The 27,799-nt window shown below is 35.1% G+C and overlaps 1 protein-coding gene across 2 annotated transcripts in view; it reads right to left on the bottom strand.

The window, feature by feature from the left end:
- Yif1 (Yip1d-interacting factor 1) overlaps positions 1 to 27,799 on the bottom strand; it is a 167,968-nt gene that overhangs the window by 30,542 nt on the left and 109,627 nt on the right. For both annotated transcript variants that reach the window (XM_090395821.1, XM_090395820.1), the window contains 2 exons: positions 20,356 to 20,511; positions 1,816 to 1,909 (listed from right to left, as the gene is read on the bottom strand). In XM_090395821.1, coding sequence (XP_090251947.1) covers positions 1,816 to 1,909; positions 20,356 to 20,511 — 250 coding nt within the window. The remainder of the gene's footprint in view (positions 1 to 1,815; positions 1,910 to 20,355; positions 20,512 to 27,799) is intronic.

Here is a 27,799-nt window from a genome sequence, read left to right as displayed (position 1 = left end):
TATATGCAAGTATACTTGAGAAACGGTTGAGAAGAATTGTGGAAGAAAAGCTTGGTGAAGAACACGCTGGATTCAGGCCAAATAGAGGTTGTCAGGTTCAGATCTTCACTTTGCGACAAATAGTCGAGAAAGCATGGGAATATAACAAAGATCCGTATTTAAGTTTTGTCGATTTGGAAAAGGCATATGACAAGGTGCCAAGAGAGAGAAGCTATTCAATACGCTGCAGTTATATGGTTTAAATGGGGCTTTATATCAAGCAATACTTAGTCGTTATTTGAGTTGTAAGTCAGCAGTTAGAAGTGAAGGAAGTACAGGATGATGGTTTAATGTTAAATCTGGTGTGAGACAAGGAAGTACATTATCTCCTCTGTTATTCATTATCTATATGGATCACATTATGAAGGAAAGTGGTATTAAACATGATATGAAAATTTGAGATGTTAATGTCAGCTCTTTGCTTTATGGGGATGATGTTATACTTCTAAATTAATCCGCTACAAGTCTGCAAGATTCTCTGACTAAATTGAATAGTTGTTGTAATAGATATGGTATGAAGGTTAGCAACAAAAAGAAAAAGACAATGAAAATAGGCAGAATCATTGAAAATGTCAACTTCGTTGTGAATGGAGAACCTGTGGAACAAGTAAAACATTTCAGCTACTTAGGCACGATTTTTAGTGAAGATGGTAAATTAAATATGGAAATAGACAACAGAATTAGCAAAGCTGGAATGGTGGGAAGTCAACTGAATAAATTCATATGGAATAAGAGAGAAATTAGTCGGAACACTAAATTAGCTGTATACAAGACAGTGTTCAAACCAGTTTTAACTTATGGATCTGAGAGCTGGGTCAGAAGTGAAACACTTGACCAAAGACTAGAGACTGCAGATATGAGAGTCCCGAGAAAGATTAGAGGCATGAACAGATGACATCAATGGCAATATCATATTAAAACCGAGGATATTAGGAAAGAACTTGACATTGTCAGCATCCAGGAATGCGTTAGCAGAGCTAATCTCACGTGGTATGGTTGAAAATGAGGATGATCTCTTTCAACAATTAAAAACAATAAAGCATGATGCATTTCATTTGGCAGGCATTTTTAAGAAATTTAATAAAATTAATTTGAAGCTTGAAGGAGCCAATATAACATTTAACAGTTGCAAAAAGGTGTCATTATTTATCGAAAAACTTGATATTTTCCAAAATTCCCACATCTTTTAAAGAGGGAATTTCATCAGTCTGGAATTGTCATCAATAAAAGATGATGTAACTTCAGAGGAGATTGAAAGGTTCAGTAATCACCTCAATGAACTTAAATTGGATACGGAAAAATGATTTAGTGATACTTTAAACTTGAAGGTGTATGACTGGACGGTAAATCCTTTTACTGCAAATGCTGCTGAGGCTGATATAACATATCAAGAAGAACTATTAGAACTTAAATATGACGAAGAGAGCAAAAGTGATTTCAATTAATTTTGTTGTTTTATGTAGGGTGAGTAACTTTTTTTTTTCCAATTTAAATATTAGTGGGCGGTAAGGAACTTTTACCCTCACGAAAGTTACAAAAGTGGGCACTAAGCATTAAAAGGCTGAAGAGCACTGCTTTAGAAGGTATTTTTTGTATGGAACCAGTTTAAGCAAAAGTTTTCATCTCCCAAAAATTGCAACCAATGAGTTACAGTATAAGTTATGTATATATAAAAAAAATGATAATAATAAAATAAAAAACATATAAGTTACACACACACACATATATATATATTCTTAATATTAATTTTGAATGATGAATATAATTTATACTTACTAAGAAAAAACCTAATGAAAAGCTGCAATATGCCAATACTGTAAAATATCCAAACGGTCTGAATCCTACATTGGCCAGCAATGCTGCAACCATACTATGACAAAAGAGAAAACAAATACATTAATTATGTCATTAGACAAGTTTTAAAAAGTAAGTCTAAACACAGGTGATATATCAAAGTTATGGAAATTGTTGAAAGTTTTTCACTTAGTTATATTATAAATTAAAGATACCAAGAAATTATATACAGGTATCCCTTGCTTAACGGAGTTAATCAATTTGCGACAATCCCTTTATATATGCGGCAAGAGTTTTAATTAACACGCTTTTAAATTTATCACGCAAATACATGCAAACCTCGAGGAGTGTTTTCTGGCCGAGAGAAAGAAAGTCGTGAGCATGATGATGTCATTCCTCCCACACAGCCAGCCAGTTACTTAGGTTTCAAAGCTCTTTTGCGTTTAGCTAACGCACCTGGTCATGCAAATTCTCTTAATGATCTATGTGAGAATGTGAAAGTTTTATTTTTTCCACCAAATACGACATCATTGCTACAACCCATGGAAGTGTGAGTCATTGCAACTTTCAAAGACTATTTTCTTAAAAAGGCATTCTCAAAGCCAGTAGAAACAAGAGGAGAAAATGCGATTACGCTCCAAGAATTTTGGAAAAATTTTAACATTAAACACACAATTGAAAACATTTATGACTCGTGGGAGCTAGAAGGCAAGTGTCTTCTAGTTGCATGAAAGCTGTTTGTAAAAACCTTTTGCCAGAATGCGCTGATGACTTATGTGGTTTTCAAAATCCTGTAAACAACATAGTTGAAGAAATTGTTGCAATTGGTGAAGACCTTGATTTTGATGGTATTGATGCAGAAGATGTTAAAGAATTATTGGGTTCAAATTCAAAAGATTTCAGTGACAGTGATCTTCTTGAAATTGAACAACAACACGCATATGAAGACAACGAACAAATGGAATGTGAAAATGAGGTTCCAAAGGAGATAACAATCAAAGAACTGGACGGAATATTTAGCAGTTTAGAATCGCTTAAGCAGCAAGTTGAAGAATGCTTGTTTGCCGAGGTCTAGAGAGTCATTTTGCTTGTTATCATAGAATTTATGCTGATAGGGAAAAAACTAAAACTGTTCAAACGACTCTTGATAACTTTTTTTTATAAAAATTGCAGTAACTAATATAGGTACAAGCATTTATTAAACATTTACTTTGCATTCATTTTTTTATCTGTCCTAAAAGAGTACCATATGAAACGAATTATTAATATAGTAATTGATCATGGACGAATTGTAATTTTTTACCATTGATTATTATATTTGATTAACGCGATTTTGATATACACGGTAACATCGAGGGATTAATTGATTGTGTTTATCAAGGGATACCTGTACTTGGATTAATCCATTATCCAAGTGTAAGCAAACAAAGTTTGCACCTGAAGTATCTTTCAGAACTGGGATAACTCGTGGCAAAGGTGGTATGACTTCACATCACTTGCCTTAATATCCCAATAATGCAAAGCACATCTCCTTGCAGACATGTATAATGCTATGCATTATGGGAGGGGTCCCTTTCCTCAATGCATAGCATTATACATGTCCAAGGAGATGTGCTTTGCATTATGGGATACTAAGGCAAGTGATGAGAACTTATACCACCTTTACCACAGTCCTGAAAGTACTTTAGGCGCAATTAGTTCACTAAATATCTGATTTAGTGAACTAAATCAGATATTTAGGATCTTCACTAAATCTCCTAAGTCACCCTAATTTTGGTTTACAGACTACTTTTAGTTGAAAAGTAGTCTGTAAATCAGGCAAAATTAGTTGAAAGGACACAAAATAATAATACTATTCTAGCTGGATGAATTTCATGAAATTTGATGAGTCGATTTGATCAGGGAAGAATGATAAAAAGTAAAAACTCCACTCTAGATGGAATGAAATTTGATATATGGAACCTTTGCTAAATTTGCCGAGTTATTTCAATTAGATTTATACTGAGTCCCCCTTTAATGGCAAAATTTCAAGTGAAGCAAACTTATATGTTATAAATGGCAATAAACAAACTGCACAGTTCATTTGCAAAAACCTGCTCTGGGTTCACAATTAATATGATAACAAATGATTGTATATAACAATATTTGTTATGAAAATTAATGTATCTACATTAATTAATAAACAATAATTAATGATATGTAACTGAACTATCATTCCAGTTTTTTCAATTTATAGAAATAGCAGCTGTTGGGAAACATTTAGCTTTTTGTTGATATTTTACTCTTGTTAAATAACCTTCAGAAGTCAGGAGGTTATCTAACAAGAGTAAAAAATTCTATCAATTCTATTTACATCAGTCATATATTATGTGTCCACGCGGTTAGCCTAGTGGCTTTACGCTTCGCAACCATATGCCTGGGGAAGGAGTGTCCTAGGTTCGATTCCCGTCGGAGACGTGAGGAGCTGAAGGATCTTCCTCAGCCATAGCCAAGTTAGCCGGTCTTGGGCGCGGGCAGTAGGGTTTTTTCCGCCAGTTTATCTGGTGTTTTTCATCCCGCAAGCAGGCAAACCGGCCCCGTGAACACACAGGGATACAGCCAAGAATACCTTGAGGCATAGGAGTGACCATTCTATCCTCGTATTTCGGTTTCGAAATCCAAGCATGCTTGGAAGGTTGTGGGCCTTAAAGGCCTGTTAAAGCCATTGGGATAGGATAGATATATTATGTCAGCAAAACATGTCAAGGAAATACATCTAGTGCCGATAAACTATGTGTATGAGTTAAAACCAGTTATTTATTATTCATTTTCATATTTGTTTTGGCAATATGTGGGTATGTGAATCATCTCCAAATTTTTTTGAATTACTATTAGGATACATAAGTCACTCTGCCGTCTTCTTGCCGGTTGACAATATGCTTCAACTTCTTAGTATGGATTCACACACCATTTGATCAAAAATATCTTTAATTTCATAAAGATCAGTCATTCCTTCTTGGTAGTGGATATGACTATACATCACAACCATGGAACCTACAGGTAATAATAAAAGGAAGCACACGAGCTTACATCTTCAGAGACAAACATTAACAGTGAAATGGGCATACCAAAGACATCAGAGACTTTCAACGTGGCACTATCATTGATCCACCTTTAAAACAACTTAGTTCAGGAAATTTTTGTTCTGCTGCAGCTCCCCCTGATCAACTCTAAGGGATGTTGTTGTGAAGTTTTTGTTGTGGAAATGATTATGAGCATTAACAGTGCCACAATAGTGAACTAAATAAAATCACATATTGGTACCAATGGGCACAAAAAATCACCTGTCCTTGGTTGAAAAACTCACTACTGACTTCTGAAATCACTCTGCAAGCAATATCAGCACCATTACTGGTGGGAACTGACGAACATGGATTTCCATGACTAACACACAAGCCAAACATAAGGAAGGGCAATGCCAAGCTTGCCACTATTGAACTCGGAAGTAGTAGAAATACATTGGTGTGATGAATCATACTTCCCAATCTGGAGGTCTGATTGATGGAGCCTGGGTTTGGTGGATGCTAGGAGAACACTATATGTCCAAACATGTTGAGCCAACTGAAGTTTCATGGAGGAGGCATCATAGTTTGGGCCCAGCCCATGGTTTCAGTGATAGGGAATCTTAATGCTACAGCTTATAATGGCATTCTAAACAATTCTGTGCTTCCAACTTTATGGCAACAGTTTGGTAAAGGCTCTTTCTTGTATCAACACAATTTCCCCATCCACAAAGTGGTCTGTGGAGGAATGGTTTGATGGAATGGGTATTGATGCTAGCTTTGAAGGTGTTCATTGAAGAGCTCACAAACAACTTTCTCACACACTTAATCGTAAACAACTTTCTTGTGCTCATATACATAGCTATTATACAAAGTTCCGATGGCAAAGTATTGCCTTTGTTTTTGATTCTAGAAACTTTAGTTAAAACAGTAAATACAATCAATTCCCATAGGATTATTTACATTAATATTTAACATAAAATACAGAGAGATAAACAAGGTTATTTTTGTAACAGTTCTCATGAGAACTGACCTTAGTAAAAATCGATGTATGGCGCTTTGGTATTTCTAAGCTACATCTAGTTTTACAGTTGCCTATAGCATGAAATGCAATTGCTTGCCATTTGCTCGGTAACTAGAATCGAAGTTATATTAGACTAAATACGTACAAGTTATATTTATTTTTGCTACTCATTTTATCATATAATTATAGTTTTTAATGCCAGTGAAAAATAAGTGAAGAAAGTATGAAAGGATCTCTGATTATTTTATCACTTTGGAAGATCAATGTCACTATCAATTTTTTTGCTAATTATCTTAGTCACCAAAACCTTTTATTCTCCCAGAACTTGATTCAAGATAATTATTTTTGTCAAACAATCATCTTCATCATCCTCATCTTAAAATAAATACAGCTTGCATCTGTTTCATATTATTTTTTATTCATAACTTTAGTTCGAAGATTAGTTCACAGATTGCGTGAAGGTTCGCACTTTCACGATTTTGCTTTATAGAATTTATACATAAATCTTGAATCATACAGATTATAAAGATCATACATTACATGTATGATCTTTATAACGTAATCTGCAGTACTTTGTTTCTTGGTTTCCCCTAATCACTCACCACAAATCGAAATTCTTCATATGTCTGGCAACCATCAAATCGAGAACCAGCCATTAAAATAAAAAGAAATCAGGAGTATTTCTCGCGGGCAGAGTTCAGACTTTCTCTGATTGGTTGCTTCCTATTTACCGCCATCAAAGAATTGAGTTACAAATATTTGAAACACCTTTTGATATAAGCCCTGAGGAAGCTTCCAATTCCTTGCAATTAGAGTTGATTGATTTGCAGTGTGATAACACTTTGAGATCAAAATATAGTAATTTGCCTATACTGGACTTTTACACATCTATTGATTCTGAGAAATTCCCTTCTTTAAAAAATAACACCTTGAAAATAGCTTCTCGGTTTTCTACCACTTATCAACGCGAGCAATTTTAAGTCTGGCAAAAAATAACCTTCGTACAAGACCCAATGACGAAAATCTCGCCAATGAACTACAAGTAGCCATCTCATCAAGGGCGGCTAATATTTCTAAGCTTTCACAAAAAAAGCAGTTTCAGCCTTCTCACTAAAAAGTTTAAGATTGTTTTAATTATATGCTTGATTGTTATAATTATATGTGTACACAATTTTAATTAAAAGATACCATATAGATGAAAATGTTGCACATTTACTTATTGAGATATATATTGCACACTACATACACTATATATAAGAGTTAAAATTTGCCAGTCGCCTGTGGAAGTTTTTAAATTAGAAAAGGTTCCCCACCCCTGCTCTAGAGCTTCAAAAAATTCCTCCACTTCTACCTTAGTAGAGCCTTCTGTGGGACCATAGGCACAAATAAGTCTCATTGTCCAGTTCCCATTCTGATGTTTGTCCACATCACTCTACTTGAGACTGCCTGCCATTCAAGAAGATTAACCTCATATTTAGTATTGAATACTATGGCTACCCCTTCTTTTCCTTGATTGTCATTGCCTGAATATAACATTTTGTATTTATTGCTCAGAAAGATCTCACCAATTTTTGTTTTTTTTGTTTTGTTTCAGTCACCCCTATTATGTCGATCTGGTACTTATCTAATTCTTCAGCTAGATAATCAACTTATCTATTTCTCCATTTCTTTGCCGTTCAGGCTTCTTATGTTGATAGTACCAATCTTTAACACTGGTGATGTTGAGTTGGGTGTGCTTTCAGATTTGTTCCAGTAGCTGACTTTTCACTGTTCGCCCTGGCGAAAACAACCTTGTTTAACCGGGCAACGCCCCAGCCGGCATGAAATTTTGTCATGTTTACCATCATTTTGTATATTGGTTCAAGCCAATAGGAATACAATTTGGCCGGCTAAATGCCAAATTGCCAGCCCATCCTTGTTCGTTCAGTATCCAGGTACATACCCAACAGGAAGCACCATGAGAAAGTGAGGACTGGACATTAGGTCAGAAGCCCTGGTCGGTTCTCCACATTCCTTTAAAGGCTATGTGGAGGTCTCTTCTCAGTTATACAGCTTTGACCATTAAGCACCCCAGATAATAATAATAATAAGACTCTAGCTTTGATGTAGTGAAGTTTTTTTTTTTTCCCACCAGAGGTCAGATCAATAATTGCTGTAACAATTGGTCAATAACTTTAGCAAACCATGTAGATTGTAGTGCAGTTTGTTTCTCTGTATATATGTGTATTCTCGAGATGATGACCTTGATATGAAGGTCGAAAAAAATTCCGCTACAATAAAGTTCAACAGATTCAACAATACTATTGCCTTATTTCTTTTTCTCATGTGGGAGAAAAATGGCAAAATGCCACTCATAATTATAATAACATAATAATAATAGGACTCTAGCTTTGATGTAGTCAAGGTTTTTTTTTTATACCAGAGGTCAGGCCAATAATTGCTGTAACAGTTGGTCAGTAACTTTAGCAAACCATGTAGATCCTAGTGCAGCTTGTATCTCTGTATATATGTGATGATGACCTTTTTTTTTATTATTATTATTATTATTATTATTGTTCTGGGAAACTTCAAGGAGTCGACAGACTCATCAAGGGAGGCCCTAACATCATGTCTGGAACAACTATTCAATATTCACACAGTATCTATCATATCTTGCCTTGAACTCATTCACGGTCGTAGCACCCACAACAGACTCTGGAAGCTTATTCCACTCATTCACCACTCTCCAAGTAAAAAACCTAGCTCTAACACCCTTGTCAACCACGCTCTTGCCCAGCTTCCATGCATGGCCCCTAGTCCTCCCACCACCAGTCATATTTTCAAAAATATCTTCTGGATCAATCTTATAAAAACCCTTCAGTAATTTGAATGTCTCAATCATATCACCCCTCCTTCGCCTATCGTCCAATTTCTGCAACCCACAAATCTTCAACCTATTCTCATAAGGTTCATTCCACAGACCTGCTATCATCTTGGTCAGTCGTCTATGGACCCTATCCACTTCCTCCCCATCACGAAGAAACCCTGGTGCCCATAACTGGGCACAGAAGTCCAGATGGGGTCTTATCAAGGCTCGATACAGAGGAACAACAACTTGTTTGTCTCTGCATGTTAAAGTATTTTTCATAAGTCAAGTGATTTGGTGAGCTGTTTTAGTCACTTTTGCAATGTGCCCCCTAAACTTCAACTCCCTATCCACCAGCACTCCCAAATCCCTGGCCTCATCAATCTCCTGGAGTACGGTTCCACCAATGCGATATACTGCTGCTATTCTTTTCACCCCAAAGTGCATAATCTTACACTTTGCCACATTAAACTGACATCCATTTTTCCTAGCCCAGTTCTCCAAACTGTCCAAATCATCCTCTAAAATTTTGACATCCTGTGCACTCACAATTGCTCTACCCAACTTTGCATCATCAGCAAACAAGTGAACACTTCCTCTCAAATCCTTTCCAATATCATTGATGAACAAATTGAAAAGCAGTGGTCCAAGAACAGAGCCCTGCGGCACTCCACTGGTCACAAGACGTCTTTTTGACTCCACTCCTGAATAAACCACTCTCTGGTATCTCTCCTTCAACCACCCTCCTATCCATCTTACCAACCCTATATCTATCCCCATCTGCTCCAGTTTACTGATTAGGGTTGCATGTAGTATCCTGTCAAAGGCCTTGGCAAGGTCCAGTAGTATCACTGTAAACCCATTACCCCTATCCAGTTCAGCCGTCACTGTGTTATAAAACGTGAGCAAGTTACTGAGGCATGATCTACCCTTCACAAAACCATGTTGTCCCCCATACAATATCCCATTTTCATCTATCCAATCCTGTATTCTTTTCTTGACTAATTTCTCTAAGATCTTGACAATGATTCCTGATATGCTAATCGGTCAGTAATTTACAACAGCAGTCTTGGAACCACCTTTAAGCAGTGGAACTATTTTCCCCTCCTTCCACCCACTCGGGACTAACCCAGACCCGAGACTCAAATTAAACAAAATGGTCAAGGGTACTGACAATTCTTTAGCTGCTTCTCGTACTACACGAGCTGGTATACCATCCAATCCCACAGATGTATTGACATTGAGGTTATGCAATAGACTACTCACCTCCACTTCATTCACCACAATTCCCGTATAATCTACTGGTTTATTAGTTTCTGCAATGTCACCACCTGGATGATATATTCTTGCAAAGTGCTCACTCAGTAACTCAGCTATCTCAACTGATTCAGTTACCTCCCTACCATCGGCATTCTTTAAAATCATTCTGCCATGTACATTTTTCCTTTTACTTGCTACGTATCTAAAAAACTGTTTAGGATTCTCTTTAGCCTGCATGGCCAATGTTCTTTCGTAATCCTTTTTTGCTTTTCTTACCACGCTCGTCACCCTTCTGGCCTGCACTTTATACCGTTCATGTGCCTGCCGGTCACCTTTCTCCTTAAATTCCCTCCATAGTTGTTTCTTTTTTTGCAGCTCAAGCTTAATGGTGTTATTCATCCATTTAACCCCTACTTGATTTATTATTCGGACTCTACGTATACAGTCAGCCATTGCTTCATGCAAGCACTTCTTAACTACCTCCCATGCACTATCAACTTCTAGTCCTTGCAGTTGTACATGCCATGGCACTGAGCCAATCAAACTCCTAAGCTTGTCATACTTTCCAGCCTGATAATTCCACATGTACCCTGTCTTAATTGAAAATTCTACACCTTTAGCCACCTCCCAAGTCAAGACCCTATGATCACTCTCACCGATTGGTGGCAATGTGGTCATATTCGTTACAGTTAATAACCGCATAAAATCCAATTCCTTCCTCCCGTGTGTCCTCTCCTCACTCCAATCAATGCGACCGTAGTTGAAATCTCCCATAATAATCACCCTCCGTTTCGACCTTCACCTTGATATGAAGGTCGAAACGTTGTGTTCATTCTGGTTTATATTAAACTAAAGTTTTGCACTCTAACATGGTAGTTGTCTACATAATTTTCCATAATGTAACAATAATATAATATTTTATTATTCTCATTCACTCAGGAAGAATGAATAAAATAAGATTATCTATTACTGTTATTATCACTTTATTTCTAATGGGAAAGAAAGAAAAACAGTTACTATTAGAACATGCAATTTCCTGATTACATACAGAGCAATCCTCAACAGAAGATGCTCATGTTATCTCCTAATACTCAATTTCTGAGTTTCCATGAAATATTAATTTTTATCAGGGGAAACTATGCTACAATTAAAGTAAATTATTTCACCAAAAAAAAAAAAAAATAATAATGCGAGCATTTCCTCCTTGCCAACACACAGCATTGATGTGATATGGATTCCAAATTTCTTGTGTGGAATCAAAAAAAAAATAAAATAAAATAAATAAAAATAAAAATAAATAAATATTTAAAAAAAAAATATATATATACAGGGTGTTCGGGATAAATTTGACAGTTTCGTAAGGAAAAAGAAAATCTTCTTTGTATCTATTAAATTTAATGAATTGACAAAAAAACATTACAGGCAGAGTTAATTACAATACTATCAACAAGATTTACTCAAAATAACCACCATTAGCATCGATCACAGCTTCAATTCTGCTTCGGAACCTCGAACAAGCTGATGCTACAGTCTCCCTGGGAAGGGCCGCAAAAACTGTTTTAATTTTATCCATTAACTGGGCTTTTGTATTACTGGAAGTGCGATTGGTGTCTTTTTCAACTGCGCCCCATACAAAATAATCCATGGGGTTAAGGTCTGGGGAGTTTGGAGGCCAAACATTTGGACTGGTGAAGTCGTAGAAATTTTCAGACAACCATTTTTGACTTTTCCCAGAGGTGTGGCAAGGGGCCGAATCCTGCTGCCATACATACGGCCTACCATTGGCTACCCTTGTTATCCAGGGCTTGACTACAGTTAGCAACTCCACGAACAAAGCCCGAATTCCAATGCCAGGGTTCTTCAACACCTGTTCCTGCAGATTTGCGAGGAATTCTGCTGTACGAACGCAATCAGATCGTCTGCTAGGGATCTTTCTTCTTGCTACATCCTCGTAGTCACCATTGCAAGTCTCTAGTTCATGCCTGATTGTTTTTACTGTATTCAGGGAGCATTGGGCAGCAGTCGTAATATCCTTATTTTGATGGCGGGCACGAATCATCATGATACAAGTTATTCTCTTCCATGATTCAGGTGGGTTCCAGCTATCCATCCTTTCTGACATCTTGTATATGAATGAAGAAGGGTCCAAACTTTTAAATGAAGAGAAGTGTGTGTTAATACATGTAACTTACGGAAAAATATAATTAATTATAAATATGTCAAATTTATCCCGAACACCCTGTATATATATATTATCATAATTCATTTTTACTTGGTGGGAAATATTATTAAAAAGTTTTAATGACTGATACCGTGAGATAAAAAGATGACATGGTATATTTGAAAAGATATTACTAGTTTACTAGTTTCGTTGAATTGATCAACATCTTCAGGTATCACAATTAAAGAAATATATAAAGAATTACAGACTTAAATTACATTAACAGAACAAGTAGAAAAAGACAGTAGCATGTTTGAAAACAAAATGCGAGCTCGAGTTCCAAATAAACATAGACTACGTAGTGTCGCGATTGCGCCAATACTGAACAGAGGCAACGTGTGCGTCAGAGAGATTGAAACTTCGGCTGTTGTTGATATGAGAAGAATCTAGAGCAATGGTTCCCAAACTTTTTCGGCCACTGCCACCCCCCCCCCCTCGAATCCATAAACTCATTGTCAGTGCCCCCTGTCTTACCTGAGCCCACCCTACATTCAGTAAACGCGCAATCGAGTAGTGTCGCGATTGCGCCAATACTGAACAGAGGCAACGTGTGCGTCAGAGAGATTGAAACTTCAGCTGTTGTTGATATGAGAAGAATCTAGAGCAATAGTTCCCAAACTTTTTCGGCCACTGCCACCCCCCCCCCCTCGAATCCATAAACTCATTGTCAGTGCCCCCTGTCTTACCTGAGCTCACCCTACATTCAGAAAAGCGATTCACACAACCTTTTGCAGCACACCTTCAGCGCCTTCTTAGGTAAGCCCACCACCCATTAGGGGATGGTACCGCCCACTTTGAGAACCACTGATCTAGAGAAATTTCTCTAGATTCGACAATCTTTCTCTCGAGCTCATCATAGTACACATGGATGTTAGAAGTTTGAGTCCAATTCACAATGTGTTGGCAGCCTTCGTCTGAGTTAACCGAAAAGAGAACATGGCTAGAGAGAGTGCTGGCTCTAGTCCTGTTATAGGAGATATCTCTACGGTGTTCTTCCAAACATAGAAGGATGGACTTAGCAGTCTGGCCATAGCTTGGCTTGAGTTGGAAGATGTTTCTCTTTAGGTTTACTAAGTATTGAACGAAGTTTTGGGAGCGTAGTGAAGCAAGTTCTAAAGTTAAACTTCTTGAGAATTTTTGCCAGTTTTGGTGAAAGAGAGCTGATGTAAGGCAAAGAGATGAAGGCTCTGGGGAAAGAGGGATCTTCATAAGTAGTTGAGTGACTGCGGGAAAGAAATTTGTCAATTTTTTTAGGAGAGAAACCATTATTAATAAAAGCTTTTTTTAAGAAAAAGGAGTTCATTTTCAATTTCTGCTTCTTCTGTAAGTAAAGATTTGGCTCAGTGAGCTAAAGTGGAAATAATACTATGTTTTTTGTGGGAGGAAGCATGAAGGTATCTACCCCCTCCCTCTTAAACCAAAATTTTGGTATCGTTATATTGATGATATTTTCCTCATCTGGGTAGATGATGTCAACAACCTCAATTTATTTTTAGACCACCTAAACAAGTGTCATGAAAAAATCTCTTTTACCTTCGAACTGGAATCCGATAACTGCCTCCCCTTTCTAGACCTGAAACTTACCAGATGTGCTGAGAGTATTAAAATCTCAATTTTTAGAAAGCCTATTCATACTGATAGATACCTTCATGCTTCCTCCCATCACTACCCCCCACCACCCGACAAAAATTTGGTATTATTTCCACCTTAGCTCACCAAGCCAAATCTTTACTTACAGAAGCAGAAATTGAAAATGAACTCCTTTTTCTTAAAAAAACTTTTATTATTAATGGTTTCTCTCCTAAAAAAAATTGACAAATTTCTTTCCTGCAGTCACTCAACTACTTCTGATGATCCCTCTTCCCCCAGAGCCTTCATCTTTTTGCCTTACAACAGCTCTCTTTCACCAAAACTGGCAAAAAATTCTAAAGAAGTTTAACTTCGGAACTTGCTTCACTACGCTCCCAAAACTTCATTCAATACTTAGTAAACCTAAAGAGAAACATCTTCCAACTCAGTTTCCAGGAGTGTACAAGATTTTATGTGATCGTGGAAAGCCACACTATGGCCAGACTGCTAAATCCATCCTTCAACATTTAAAAGAACACCGTAGAGATATCTCTTATAACAATACTAGAGTCAGCAGTCTCTCTAGCCACGTTCTCTTTTCAGTCAACTCAGACGAAGGCTGCCAACACATTGTGAACTGGACTCAAACTTCTAACATCCATGTGTGCTATGATGAGCTCGAGAGAAAGATTGTCGAATCTAGAGAAATTTCTCTAGATTCTTCCCATATCAACAACAGCCTAAGTGTCAATCTCTCTGATGCACACATGCCTATGTTCAGTATTGGCGCAATCGCGACAGTGCGTAGTCTATGTTTATTTGGAACTCAAGCTCGCATTTTGTTTTCAAACACGCTACTGTCTTTTTGTACTTGTTCTGTTAATGCAATTTAAGTCTGTAAATCTTTATATATTTCTTTGATTGTGATACCTAAAGATGTTGATCAATTCAACGAAACTAGTAATATCTTTTCAAATATACCATGTCATCTTTTTATCTCATGGTATCAGTCATTAAATCTTTTTAATAATATATATATATATATATGATACCTTAATTATATTCCAAACAGTTATGGATAATAGGCTAAATCATTCTATGAGATGATTTATTTCTTAATTTTTGAAACATTCTGTGCACCACAATCCCACCTAATGCAGCTGTTTTTGAAATTTGCCTATTATGAGATTGTTTTTATTAAATAAGAATACAGTTTGCCAAAAGTGAAACATTGTGTATTAAATTTTCATAGCACTGTGTGCCACAGATTAAAAATTTTCAAAGTAGCACTAATAATATTTTTTTGTTACAAAACAGCAAAGTTTTGTAATAAAAAATTCTGCTACAATAAAGTTCAACAGATTCAACAATACTATTGCTTTATTTCGTTTTCTCATGCGGGAGAAAAACGGCAAAATGCCACTCATAATTATTTCAGATGTTCTGTTGGCAAAAATTGTAAGAAAAATAATCATTCGCACTTTCTTTTCAAAACACAAAGAACATTGTGAATTTACTCAATGAAAAAGAAAATAATATGTAAATTGATTACATCATAACTAACATAGAAATCATGGCAGAAAAAAATATTTATGTAAGAGTTCTAACAGAACTCTTACATAAATTTTCGAAGTAGCTAAAATTTTGCTACTATTTTACACTAAAATACAGTAGCAAAATTGTTACAAGTGTGCACACTTGTAACAATTGCTGCAAACGATTTTTTTAAAAAAATTCTCTAAAATATCTGCAGATTGAATAGGTCTATAACCCCCCCCCCCCAAAAAATAATAATAAATAAGTAAATGCATTTTTGAATTATTTTTAAAAATAATTCAAATCCTATTATGACCGTTTTCTTGACCACTAGTATTAATGTTATTAATATTAATATTAATAACAGACAGGATATATCAGGCCTTTCTTCCCACTTTACCTCTACCAACCATAATATTGAATGGGATACGAGTCATATGCCCTACATAGAAGAGAACTACCATTCTAGAACATTTAAAGAAGCTGCTACAGTCACCCGTTCAACAGGTAACTTAAATAAGAATCAAAGCCTAATAGAGTTTTCCATATATCTTACCAGATATATGGAAACTCTAATCAGATCATTTAACCAAAAAGAAATGAACTTTCATGAAAATTACAATAAATTTCTCAACAAATAAAATGTTGTACTTGGGACACGCGTATTATATCATTGTATCACGCGCAGTGATAACTTTATATAATTTTTAGAATTGTCGGTTAGATTCCTAGTTTTTTGCAACTTTCTATTGCTTACTAGTGTATCCTTTGAAAATGCTGACAGATATCAGTCAGTGAAATGTTAGATATTAAACTATTATTTACTTGACTAACATACAGAATTAAGTCTTTAATTTATTAATTCATATCCTTTTTTTTAAAGATAATTGTATCTAATAATTAAAATTTTTTGATAATAAAAGTGAAACTGATCATTACAATTAAGAAATTATTTTGCCTTAAATAATGTCACAGAAATGTCAGTATTTCTGTGTTAGGATGTCTGCTAATCAACAATTGAAAACGAAACAAGACATTCTTGATGTATTCTGCAGTACATCTTGAAGCACTTTAGTATGATTTCTAGGGAAGTGTTATCTCTTTTCTTTCTCAATAGCAGTGAGAGTAATCTAAGTCTTCAGCTTTTCCTCCAGCTGAGAGGATTATTAACGAGTATTTCTAAGACGTAGATTATTTCAGCAATAGCAACCAGCACCAGTAGAAGTAGTAATATTTAGAATTTTTTTTTTTTAAAAAAAGAATTAGCATTTTAGAATAGGAAAGAATTTTAGCATTTTTAAAACTTAAAATTATTTCAGCAGGCAGCTGATTTTAGATTGCAAAGAAATAGTACAGAATTAAAATCTCTGATGGTATAACAATCAACATTATTGCCTTGTTTCTTTTGTCAAAATGGAAAAATGAAGTAATAGATATTCAATACTGTCCGTTAACACTTTCAAACCAGTAGGAATTTAGAGTAGTTATGTAACCGAGTTCAAGGAGAGGAGGAGGAGGAGAAAGCAGTAGAAAATCTTCAAAATGAGCATAAATTTTGAATCATTCCATATTATAGGATATTCTTCATATTATACAGGGTGGTTCAAAATTCCATGTACAAACTTTGAGGGGAGGTAGAGAACATCAAAATCAACCATATTCACATAGGAAAGCATAACCGGAAACGCCACCCGAAAGTGATAAGTGCCACTGTTTGCCAGCACTCCAGGTGAGCAATTGGGACTTCCTCATTCAAGCTTTTGACGTCGTACGAAGAACATGCGTCGTTTTACAAATGCTGAGATGGCAGACATGCACCTCGTTTAACATATTATGTATCCAACTACTATTGAACTGTTCAGTTATGCCTAATAAAGTTTTTTACACTACTTACTGCCTTGTGTTATTTCTGTATCTTTGTGTCCCTGTTAGTACCTTCCGGTGGCGTTTCCGGTCATGCTTTCCTGTGTGACTATGGTTGATTTTGATGTTCTCTACCTCCCCTCAAAGTTTGTATGTAGAATTTTGAACCACCCTGTATTTGCAACATATCTACAGTGATTAACAAACAGGGTATTATAGTAATTGCATCCTACAATAAAAAAATAAAAAAATCTACAGCAATTTTAAGCAAAAGGATGAAGGCAAAGAGTCCCTGCTAAAATATCATTGGATACAAATTTTTGATACTAAAAAAGGACCCGCAATCAGAAACTAAGTAATACATTTAACATCATTTGTTGTTCATAAACACAAAAAAACATTGTTTCTAAAACTGAAATGTGACAACTATATAATGGTATTTTGCAAGGAAAGAAAGCAAAAGCTCATATTTATTTCAATGTTATTTAAAAAATATAAATATTTGACATAATATTTTCAATGCAAACAAGCATTTGGAAAAAAAAAAGTTTCTATATTGTCAGTAAAGTGAAAGAACCTAAAGTTGTCTTGTTCTGTTGCACTGATTTAAAGAATGAAAGACAGCAAATTTACCACTACCAAATAGATTCATTGAAAAGGCTGATCTATGGTCATTTCAGGATTGATTATTTATTATTATTGATTGGGAAATTCATTTTTATTTTTGGGAAGAGACACAATAAATAAATTGTGCAGCAAAAAAGGCCAAATATCATAGGACAGCAAAGAAAATTCTCTAAGTAACACAGAACACGTAAAGACAAGTGACACAAAGGCCGCTCCACCACAGTTAATCTGCTAATGGCTCTAAAATCGCTGTTAAGGGATTAACGGCTGAGGTGGTCTGGCTATTTCATCCACCTCAGCTGACAGGGAGGTTAAGCAGATTGTATTAAACCGATTAATAGTTTCAATTTCTTTTTTGAGTGGAAATGTTCCATGTTTATCTGCCATATAAGAAGATAGTCTGAGAGGTTGTTTTGTAAAGCCTAATTTTTGTTTCCAAGGTAAAGAGCGGTGATTTCCATATATTTCTTAGATTCCTGTGTTGACTGAGAGCTTTATGTTTAATATTATGTCATTTACAGTATTATTTATATCTGAGCCTAAGTATTGGAAGTCTTCTACTTTTTCAAATAGTTGTTCATGTTCTGCAATGATGGAACTTTATAATGTACTATATTTGTGAATATTTTTTAGTTTTATTTGAGTTAACTATCAATCCGACTATTTTTGCAGCTTGGCATAATTTATCAAAGTGTTATTGTACCTTGGATAAAGATGAATCTATTAGTACTATATCGTCTGCATAGCTGAGGTCACTGAGAGAGAGTTGTTTATTGCTGGTTGTTAGCGTTGCAACGAATCCATCCTCAATCATCCTAAAAATGTAGTCAAGGGTTATTATAAAGAGGAAGGGAGCCAAGGTATCTCCTTGTAGAACTGCTGTTATCATAGGAAATTTTTTTGTCAATTCTTTATTGACAAGAACACGGACGTGAAAATCCTGATAAGGTGCTGCAATTACTTCGATAATTTTGTTGGGAATACCATAATGATAAAGAATACTAAATGTTAATTCTACTAATGGAATCACGACTTAGTGTAGTCTATGAAATTGAGGATAAGTGGAATATTCTTGTCTTTGGAACCTTGCAATAATCTTCTTACACTTACAATGCAATGTGTTATAATGTGATAGAGTTATTCCATGGTAGTTTTCTGGTTTATTTAGGTTTCTTTTTTTGGTATTGGTATAATTATACCTTCTTTTCCAATGGGAAGGTATTTCCCATTGGAAAATGGGAAAATTTCCCATTTTCCAATGGGAAATTGGAAAAATGGGAAAATGGGCAGTAGTAATGCTCTCATTGTCTGGAGAGCATTACTACTGCATATATTGATAAAAATATTCTGTAGTTGGTTGTCACTATTGAGTATGGCTTTAACTGTGATTCCATCACTTCCTGCAGCTTTACCAGCTTTTTTTTTGCTTGTTGAGTGCTGTTTTGAGTTCATTAAGAGCTGTTACAGTTTATATGTATTTTTTCACTTATTTTGATTCTGGGCACTGAAGTTTGAGAAATGTCTTTAATGTTAAGTAAACTTTTAAAGTAGTTTTTCCATTTTGATAATCCTTTGGGTTTCCTTTCTTTGTTACTAAGATGTTGTAGCCTCTCCAGTTCTGTAGTGATCTAACCGATTTAACATTTATAAGTACCCCCTTGACCTTAGGAATACATTCTGATATTGCCTCCACCAAATAGTTCTTGAGTAGGGCCCAAGTAGCATTGCTATCCTTTCCATCCAGTTCCTCTTTCCAAGTTATTGCCGCAAGCTTTTCATACTTACCAGCCTTATAATTCCTTTCTAACAAAAGTCCTCAAATGACTGGCCACCCTACAAGTGATCACCCCATGGTCAATCTCACCAACTGGTGGAAGATTTGACACACCATTTATAACATCATCATCTGATGACAGGATCAAATCCAATATCCTTGATCCTCGTGTACCCTCTTTTATGTAGTACCTAAGATAAATGTCTCCTGAAAACTCCAGAAATTTATTTTCTTTGCCCCCAGATGCAGTCTATTGATTCCAGTCTATATTACCATAATTAAGTCACCCATAATGATCATTCGTTTCTTGCTAACCAGGCTAATTTGCCTATACATTTCTTTCTCATTACCCTACAGAAACCTATTTCTAGGTCTACAGCAATGCCCAACTAAATATTTCATCCTGTTCACCTCTACCTCACACCATACTGCTCAAAACCACAGCCACTATTTGCACCTTGCAAAACCACCTTGAATGGGTGCAACTCATCTGCTACCATCAACTACCATCCTCACCTATCCAATCAACATTATACAGATTACATCCACAGAAACCTAAAATATTAGTTGAGAGTTATTTACACATAAAAATAAGATTTCTATTTATGCATACACTGAATTAATTAACTAATACATAAAATAATAATTTATGGTAATCATTTTGTGCCACAAAACACATTCCATAGATACATGAAGTATGTATTCATGGAATGAATTATTTTCAAGGCAGAGAATGTAAAAAAATAAATTCAAAATTCTTACCAAACATATTTATAACTGCAAAATGCAATTAAGTCAAATATCTTCAAGGAAGATGAAGTACTTAGTACATATAGAGATAGAAGAATTATTGCAATTTCAACAAACAACCATCCTAATGCTGAACTGGCATGCATCCCAAGTTGTTCAGGACTAAATCTGTAATAAAAAAGTAATTTAATCTTTTATTTGCTTTCTTTCCCAATCCTGTATTTAAGGCATATCAAGGAAGTAATAATAATATTAAAATAATGAACATAAATAAAAGGATATTATCACAATAAAAGAATATATTAAATAAAATATTATTATATACACACACACACACGGGAATCGAACCCAGGACACTCCTTCCCCAGGCATATGGTTGTGAAACGCATAGCCTAGTGGCTGTGTGCTTCGCAACCATATACCTGGGGAAGGAGTGTCCTAGGTTCGATTCCCGCTGGTGACTTGAGGAGCTGAAGGATCTTCCTCAGCCATAGCCAAGTTAGTTGGTCTTGGGCATGGAAGTAGGATTTTTCATCCCACAAAAGCAGGCAAACAGGCCTTGAAAACTGAACACTACGGACATAGGATACACCGGAGAATAGGGCTGACTACCTTATCCTGTAAACGGTTTGAGGTCCGATGATTAATCAACTTTCGACACCGCAAGATAAAAGAGGGAAAAGAAAGATGAGATGAGACAAACAATAAAAGGAAAATATTCAAGAGAAATGTAAATCAGGAGTATATATCAATGTATACTTGAATTAGAAAAATCTGTCAAAACCATGAAATATGGAAAGGTAGCTGGGAGTAGATAATATTTGACCAGAATTGGTCAAATATGATGATATAAGTGTTTTTTCATAGTAGCTGCACTGCATAATTCAGAAGGCAAAGTCAGCAGGTAGAATTCCACATGGAGTATTGCTTTATAGAAGAGTATCTGTAAAAAAAATGGAATTGAGAATTACAGAGAAATTTCTCTACTCAATGTTCCACGTAAGATTTATGCAAGCATACTTGAGAGGAGGCAAAAAAATTGCAGAGGTTAGGGAAAACAAGCTGGGTTCAGTCCACATGGGGATTATATCAGATTTGAATTTTAGTACAAGACAAGTGTGCATGCCATTTTCACTGTTATTCATCATCATCTATATGGATCACATTAAGAAAGACTGGAATTAAACCTGATATCAAAATTGAAAATACCAAACTTAGTTCTTTACTTCAACGATCATAAGTTATTTCTAAACAAATTTAGTACAAGTGTTCAGGATTCTTTATAATTTAATAACTGGTGTAACAAATTTGGCATGAAAATCAGCAATAATAAGGCTAAAATTGTGAAAACAGTTAGGAATATGGGAAACTTCAACTGCATTCTCAATGGAGAATGAAGTAAAATATTTCAGCTACTTAGGTACAATTTTTAGTGAAGATGGAAAATTAAATATGGAAACAGAAATCAGAATAAGCAAATCTGGTATGATAGGGAGTTAACTGAATAAATGGAATAAGAGAGAAATTAGTCAAAACACTAGTGGTATACAAGACAGCGTTCAAACCAGTTTTAACTTAAGGATCTGAGAGCTTGGTTTGAAAATTAAGATTCTGAGAAAGAACTTGACAGTGTTAGCATTCAGCAATCTGCTCACAAATTACCGTCAGCATTCAGCAATCTTGTCAGCAGATCTAATCTCAGGTAGTACATGGCATGTGAATGGCAGGATAGCAGGAAAAAGATCCAGAGGAAGCCCAAGATCTAGTTGACTGAAAGTTAGGAAATAAACTTTTTATGATAATAAAAGGATACACAATGAAACTTTAAGGTGTTAAAAATAATGAAAACAGTGCTTTAATATGGTCTTGGGGGAAGGGATAAGAACTAATGTTACCTAATTGCAATAGTATACCTACGATTAACTGGAATCCTTTCCAATGTTCTTAAATGCTAAGTAATGGAAGCATCCATATAGGTGTGTGTATGTGTGAGTGAAAAGGAGGTGGGGTATCCCATTCTCTACAATAATTTTTGAATGGAAATGACATCATCAAATTCCTGCCATGTACCCTCAAGGGGTGTACAGGATATGATAGTACTACATGAAAAATTTACATCATAACTAACTTCCTATCTACAATTTTCTTCCAAATCAGTCTGGTACTTGTCAAGACTCCAACATTATTAGATCTTATATTTCTATCATCTGAGGCACTTTGTACCGTATCAATCCACTTATATCTTGGTCTTCCTCTGGGTTGTTTTCCAGCCAACCTGGCAGAGAACACTTGTTTTGTTAATCTTTCCTCATCCATTCTCTTTAAGTGACCATACCACCTGAGATTAGCTCTGCTAATGCATTTCTGGATGCTGACAATGTCAAGTTCTTTCCTAATATCCTTGTTTTTAATATGATTTTGCCATTGATGCCATCTGTTCATGCCTCTAATCATTCTCAGGACTCTCATATCTCCAGTATCTAGTCTTTGGTCAAGTGTTTTACTTCTAAACCGAGATCTCAGATCCATTAGTTAAAACTGGTATTTGAACACTGTCTTGTATACAGCTAATTTAGTTTTCTGACTAATTTCTCTCTTATTCCATATGAATTTATTCAATTGACTTTCTACCATACCAGCTTTGTTTATTCCGTTGTCTATTTCCATATTTATTTTACCATCTTCACTAAAAATCATGCCTAAGTAGCTGAAATGTTTTACTTGTTCCACAGGTTCTCTGTTCACAATGCAGTTGACATTTTCCACAATTCTGCCTATTTTCATTGTCTTTGTCTTTTTATTGCTGACCTTCATACCATATCTATTACAACAGTTATTCAATTTAGTCAGAGAATCTTGCAGACTTGTAGCAGATTTATTTAGAAGTATAACATCTCGTCTGCATAAAGCAAAGAGCTGATATTAACATCTCCAATTTTTATATCATTTAATACCACTTTCCTTCATAATGTGATCCATATAGATAATGAATAACAGAGGGGATAACATACATCCTTGTCTCACACCAGATTTAACATTAAAACATCTTCCTGTACTTCCTTCAATTCTAACTGCCGACTTACAACTCAAATAAAGACTAAGTATTGCTTGATATAATGCCCCATTGACACCATATAACTGTAACGTATTGAATAGCTTCTCTCTTGGCACTTTGTCACATGCCTTTTCAAATCGACAAAATTTAAATACAGATCTTTGTTATATTCCCATGATTTCTCAACTATTTGTCATAAAGTGAAGATCTAATCCTGATAGCCTCTATTTGGCCGGAATCCAGCTTGTTCTTCCACAATTCTTCTCAACCGTTTCTCAAGTATACTTACATAAATCTTACCAGGAATGCTCAGTATGAATGGAAATGACATATCACTAAAATCAGCATCAAGAAAAATGGATATATTGTGCCACAACAACAGAGGTTGTTGCCAATATGAACTTAGTGGATATATGTTATGTCATTATTTTATAGATAACTTTGGAGAATTTTGCAATTGCTGCCTTGAAAACTAAGTATTACTTGAATCTGAATTCTAACTTTATGAAAATGAAAAAGCCAATCCACACAGAACTGTCGTGTCATAGGTCATGTGACCTCTTGCAAGGTTAATTTAAAAAAATAAAGAAAATTAAAAAAAACGTAGATAAATTTTATAGATGATGCTAACTGTGGAGTAATTACTTTGTTCTAAAGACCACATGATATATAATAATAATTATTATTTTTTAATGAGAATCCAACTTTCAGGAAAGCTGTCAATTGTTAACAGCTTTTCAGTGAGCTGAATGTTAGATATCTAAAAATCCTGATCTAGAGACCAAAGGGAGAATGTTTTCAAGACATCAGGTTTTCCAATAAGCAGCAGGATGATGGTAATGGTTTATTACTGAAGAAACTTACCAATATTTTGCTGGTCTTACCTAGCATCTTTAGAGCACAGTTATAACTGTAACAAGCACACAGTACTGAACTAAATAAATCTAGAAAATTCAAACTCAAACTGATCTTACATAGCACTCTCTATAGCCAGATAACCATAGAGTTAATTTGGAGAAGTCAGGTTATCAGGTCTCAAAATGACACTTCTCCCAGCTCTTTTGCAAATTAATGCAATCATACGTGTTGAGGTTGGGGAAGTGCTTCACAGCTGATGGTGATTCTTAAAAAGTCTCTCAGACCTATAAAGACTGCTATGTAGTATTGATGTTTTCCTCCATCTAATCCAATGAGAGAAGGAGTATTCAGACTACGATATCTACCAATCCCAACTTTCCATACGGACTGGCAAACCATGATCTGGATACCCCTTCACATAAGACTGTGAAATAAATTTTGTAACAGCCTGGATAAAGAAATGCCAGAATGATTTTTTTTATTTATTTATTTTTTTATTTTAAATATTGCATGCTATCTGATATCTGCCCATCACTCATCTATCCACGTAGTCAGTTTATTTTTCATTCTCATTTGTTCCAATTCATACAATTACCTTCCAGATGATCTTTTGTTGAGTGTCTTGTGTGTTAAAAGTCATGGTCTATCCATACACCATACATAAAAGATAAGCATAATGCTAAGACAAGACCTTCCTCCTTCAGGCAAATCCACATTTTCCTCTGTCAATAATTTTATACCACCCCACCTACCCATCTTTGTGTGTGTGACTCGCGCTACAAAATTCACGTCAATTTGACTGTATGAGCAATCATACAGTCAAACTGACGTGAATTTTTATCGATAGGATAACATTGAATACTTTATTAAGTAATTGTAACCAAATCTGCCTAAGAGTGGAGGAACAATCTGTTTGTTTTAGGATTTATTAGAAAACAACAATGAAGGAGAATGCTCTATTTGGTTGGTATATTTGAATTACTCAAAGGTGAAAATACGTGAACCATCATTTATAATGAGAATGGGAAATGAAAGAAAAGAATAAGTGTGAGTAGAAATACTCTCATTAATGGCAAAAGAATTAGTAATAATTAACATTTGTGATATGTGTGTCCCATAAGTTGCTGGGTAGAACGAATAGCATTTGATCCTATAACGTCTAGACATGAATAAGTGAATTTATGATGGCACAAATAAAAAAGTGGATGAGGAGAGGAAAAGATATTTCTTTGCAAAGTATAAATAACTAACCAATAATAAACAGTCACTAATGCATTTTGTAGTTCAGTTAAAAAACTATAGGGAGAGGCTAATCCAATGAACTAATAATGTTGATCAGATGATTCATTTAGGCATGGCAGGAATACATGTGGTTTGATGAAACAGCAAATCATCTTGTAAAATTTGTTGCACATGTTATGTGTATTTCTCTGGTAATATCTCTCTTGTGTATGTGTATTTCTCTTTTTACGTGGCTTTTTTTTTACACAATTTCGAAATAACATGGTTTAGAAAACAAAAGCAATTATATTTTTACACAGTATGTTTTGATTTAACACAGCTCAAATGGCGCTTATTTTTAAAATTTCTGTTTGAATTCAGTTCTATTGAGAAGGGTATTTTCATGATAATTATGTTTACACATTTTGTGGTTTGTTCATGCATAGAGTTTTATACAGGTATGTATTAAATTTCGAAGTTTTGTACGCATAATATCAAATTAGTAAAATTAATTATTATTTTCAGATATTTTCGTAACATTACCCCAATAATCACGATATCAGATAATTCAGTTAGACAGAAGAAGAAAAGAAAAGCTACTTCTTTAGAAACTAAGATCCAAATTTTAGATCATTTAGCAGCTGGAGAAGGTAGGGAAATATTCTGGATTGAACAAAGTCACTGTGAGAATGATTAAGAAAAATCAAAAGGCCATTAAAAAATCGATTCTTTACGGAACAAAATTAGGTGCCAAGTCATCGTATACGAGTAACCTTATAAAAGTGAAGATGGAAAAGTCCCTAGTGATGTGGATAGAAGATTGTTCACAAAAAGGAATACCTTTAGACAGAAATGTCATCAAACAGATTCATGAAAAGGAGTCAACAACATCAAACAACAATTGTGATTTTTCTGCAAGCACAGGTTGACTTACAAAATTTCTCAAAAGATACGTGCCTCATAATGTAAAAATAAAAGGAGAAGCTGTATCTGCAGCTAGGAAATTTCTTTCAAAATTGTCCAAGATTACTGAAAATGGTGGCTACACTCCTGATCAAGTTTGGAATGCAGATGAGGCCAGCTTTTTTTTTTTTTTGGAAAAAAATGTCAAGTAGAACTTATATAGCGAAATCACAAAAAGGTGTTGGTGGCATTGAAGCAGCTAAGGATCATGTGACTATTATTTTGCAGCAATGTTTCAGGAGATCATATATTAAAACCATTACTCATTAATTGATTCATAAGGCAATGAAAGGTGTGGATTTTAACACGTTACCAGTGCGCTAGAAGGCAAACAAAAAGATTGGGTTACAAAAGAAATTTTTAATGAATGGTTCCATCAGTGTTTTGTTCCAGAAGTTAAATACTAGTTGATGGAAAAAAAATCTGGACTTAAAGTTTTATTGATTATAGTCAATGTGCCTGCTCTTTTAGAACACCTGAATGTGGAATTTTGTTTTCTGCCACCTAATACAACCACTAGACCAGGGTGTGATCGCTCCTTCAAAAGTTACAATATAAGAACATTCCAATACATTTTGGATAAACGAGACAAGGATAATTTACTAAAACAGTTATGTGTGGAAGAAATTTTCTATTTTGGATTGCATCAAACTTGCTAAGTTGGCATTATCAGAATTGAAACCGCCAACTTTAAATGCATGGTGGAAAGCTACTTGACCAGAATGTGTGAAAAAGAAAAACCCTGTACCTTTGCATACACCTGAATATCCCAATATCATCAGATTAGCACATACAGTTGGCGGAGAAGGATTTGATGATTTTTGTCTGCAGATATTGAAGAATAGTTGACAAGGCTGTTAGTGATGATGATGAATTAATAGAAGCTGTCCTTGAGAATGTTGATGAAAAAGAAAAAAGTGATGATGATGAAGAGACTCCACTCACTGCAGGATTAATTAAAGGGCTTCAAATGGCTCGTAAATTGCAAAGTCATTTTCTTACAAGTGGTCCAAATACCAAATGAGCTGAACAGTTTAAATGTGAACTGAAGTCATGTATGGTGCGATATGAAGAATTACACAAAGATCTAGTCAAAATAGGTTCTCAGCAATTAATTACAGAGTTCGTGGTAAAAAAAAAAAAAAATCAACCTTCAGAATTATTGAAAATTAGTGCTAATTTAGTTCCTTTTACTGAAGAAAATGTTTCGCCATTGCAGTATGAACAGGACGATCAAAGTGTTTCAAGTGATGGAAGTGATTTAATTTCAGTCTCATATAAAAGAATGCAACTACTGTCAGAAAGTGATGGCAAAAAAAATTTAACTAATAACCATATGCACAGGTGTATTTGGGCCTT

Source organism: Typopeltis vanoorti, chromosome 7, assembly GCF_054136105.1.
Source record: "Typopeltis vanoorti isolate ZY-2024b chromosome 7, IOZ_Tvanoo_1.0, whole genome shotgun sequence".
Taxonomy (NCBI): Eukaryota; Metazoa; Arthropoda; class Arachnida; order Uropygi; family Thelyphonidae; genus Typopeltis; species Typopeltis vanoorti.
Note: the sequence above shows the minus strand (reverse complement) of the source record. Positions and strands in the feature narration are given on the sequence as shown.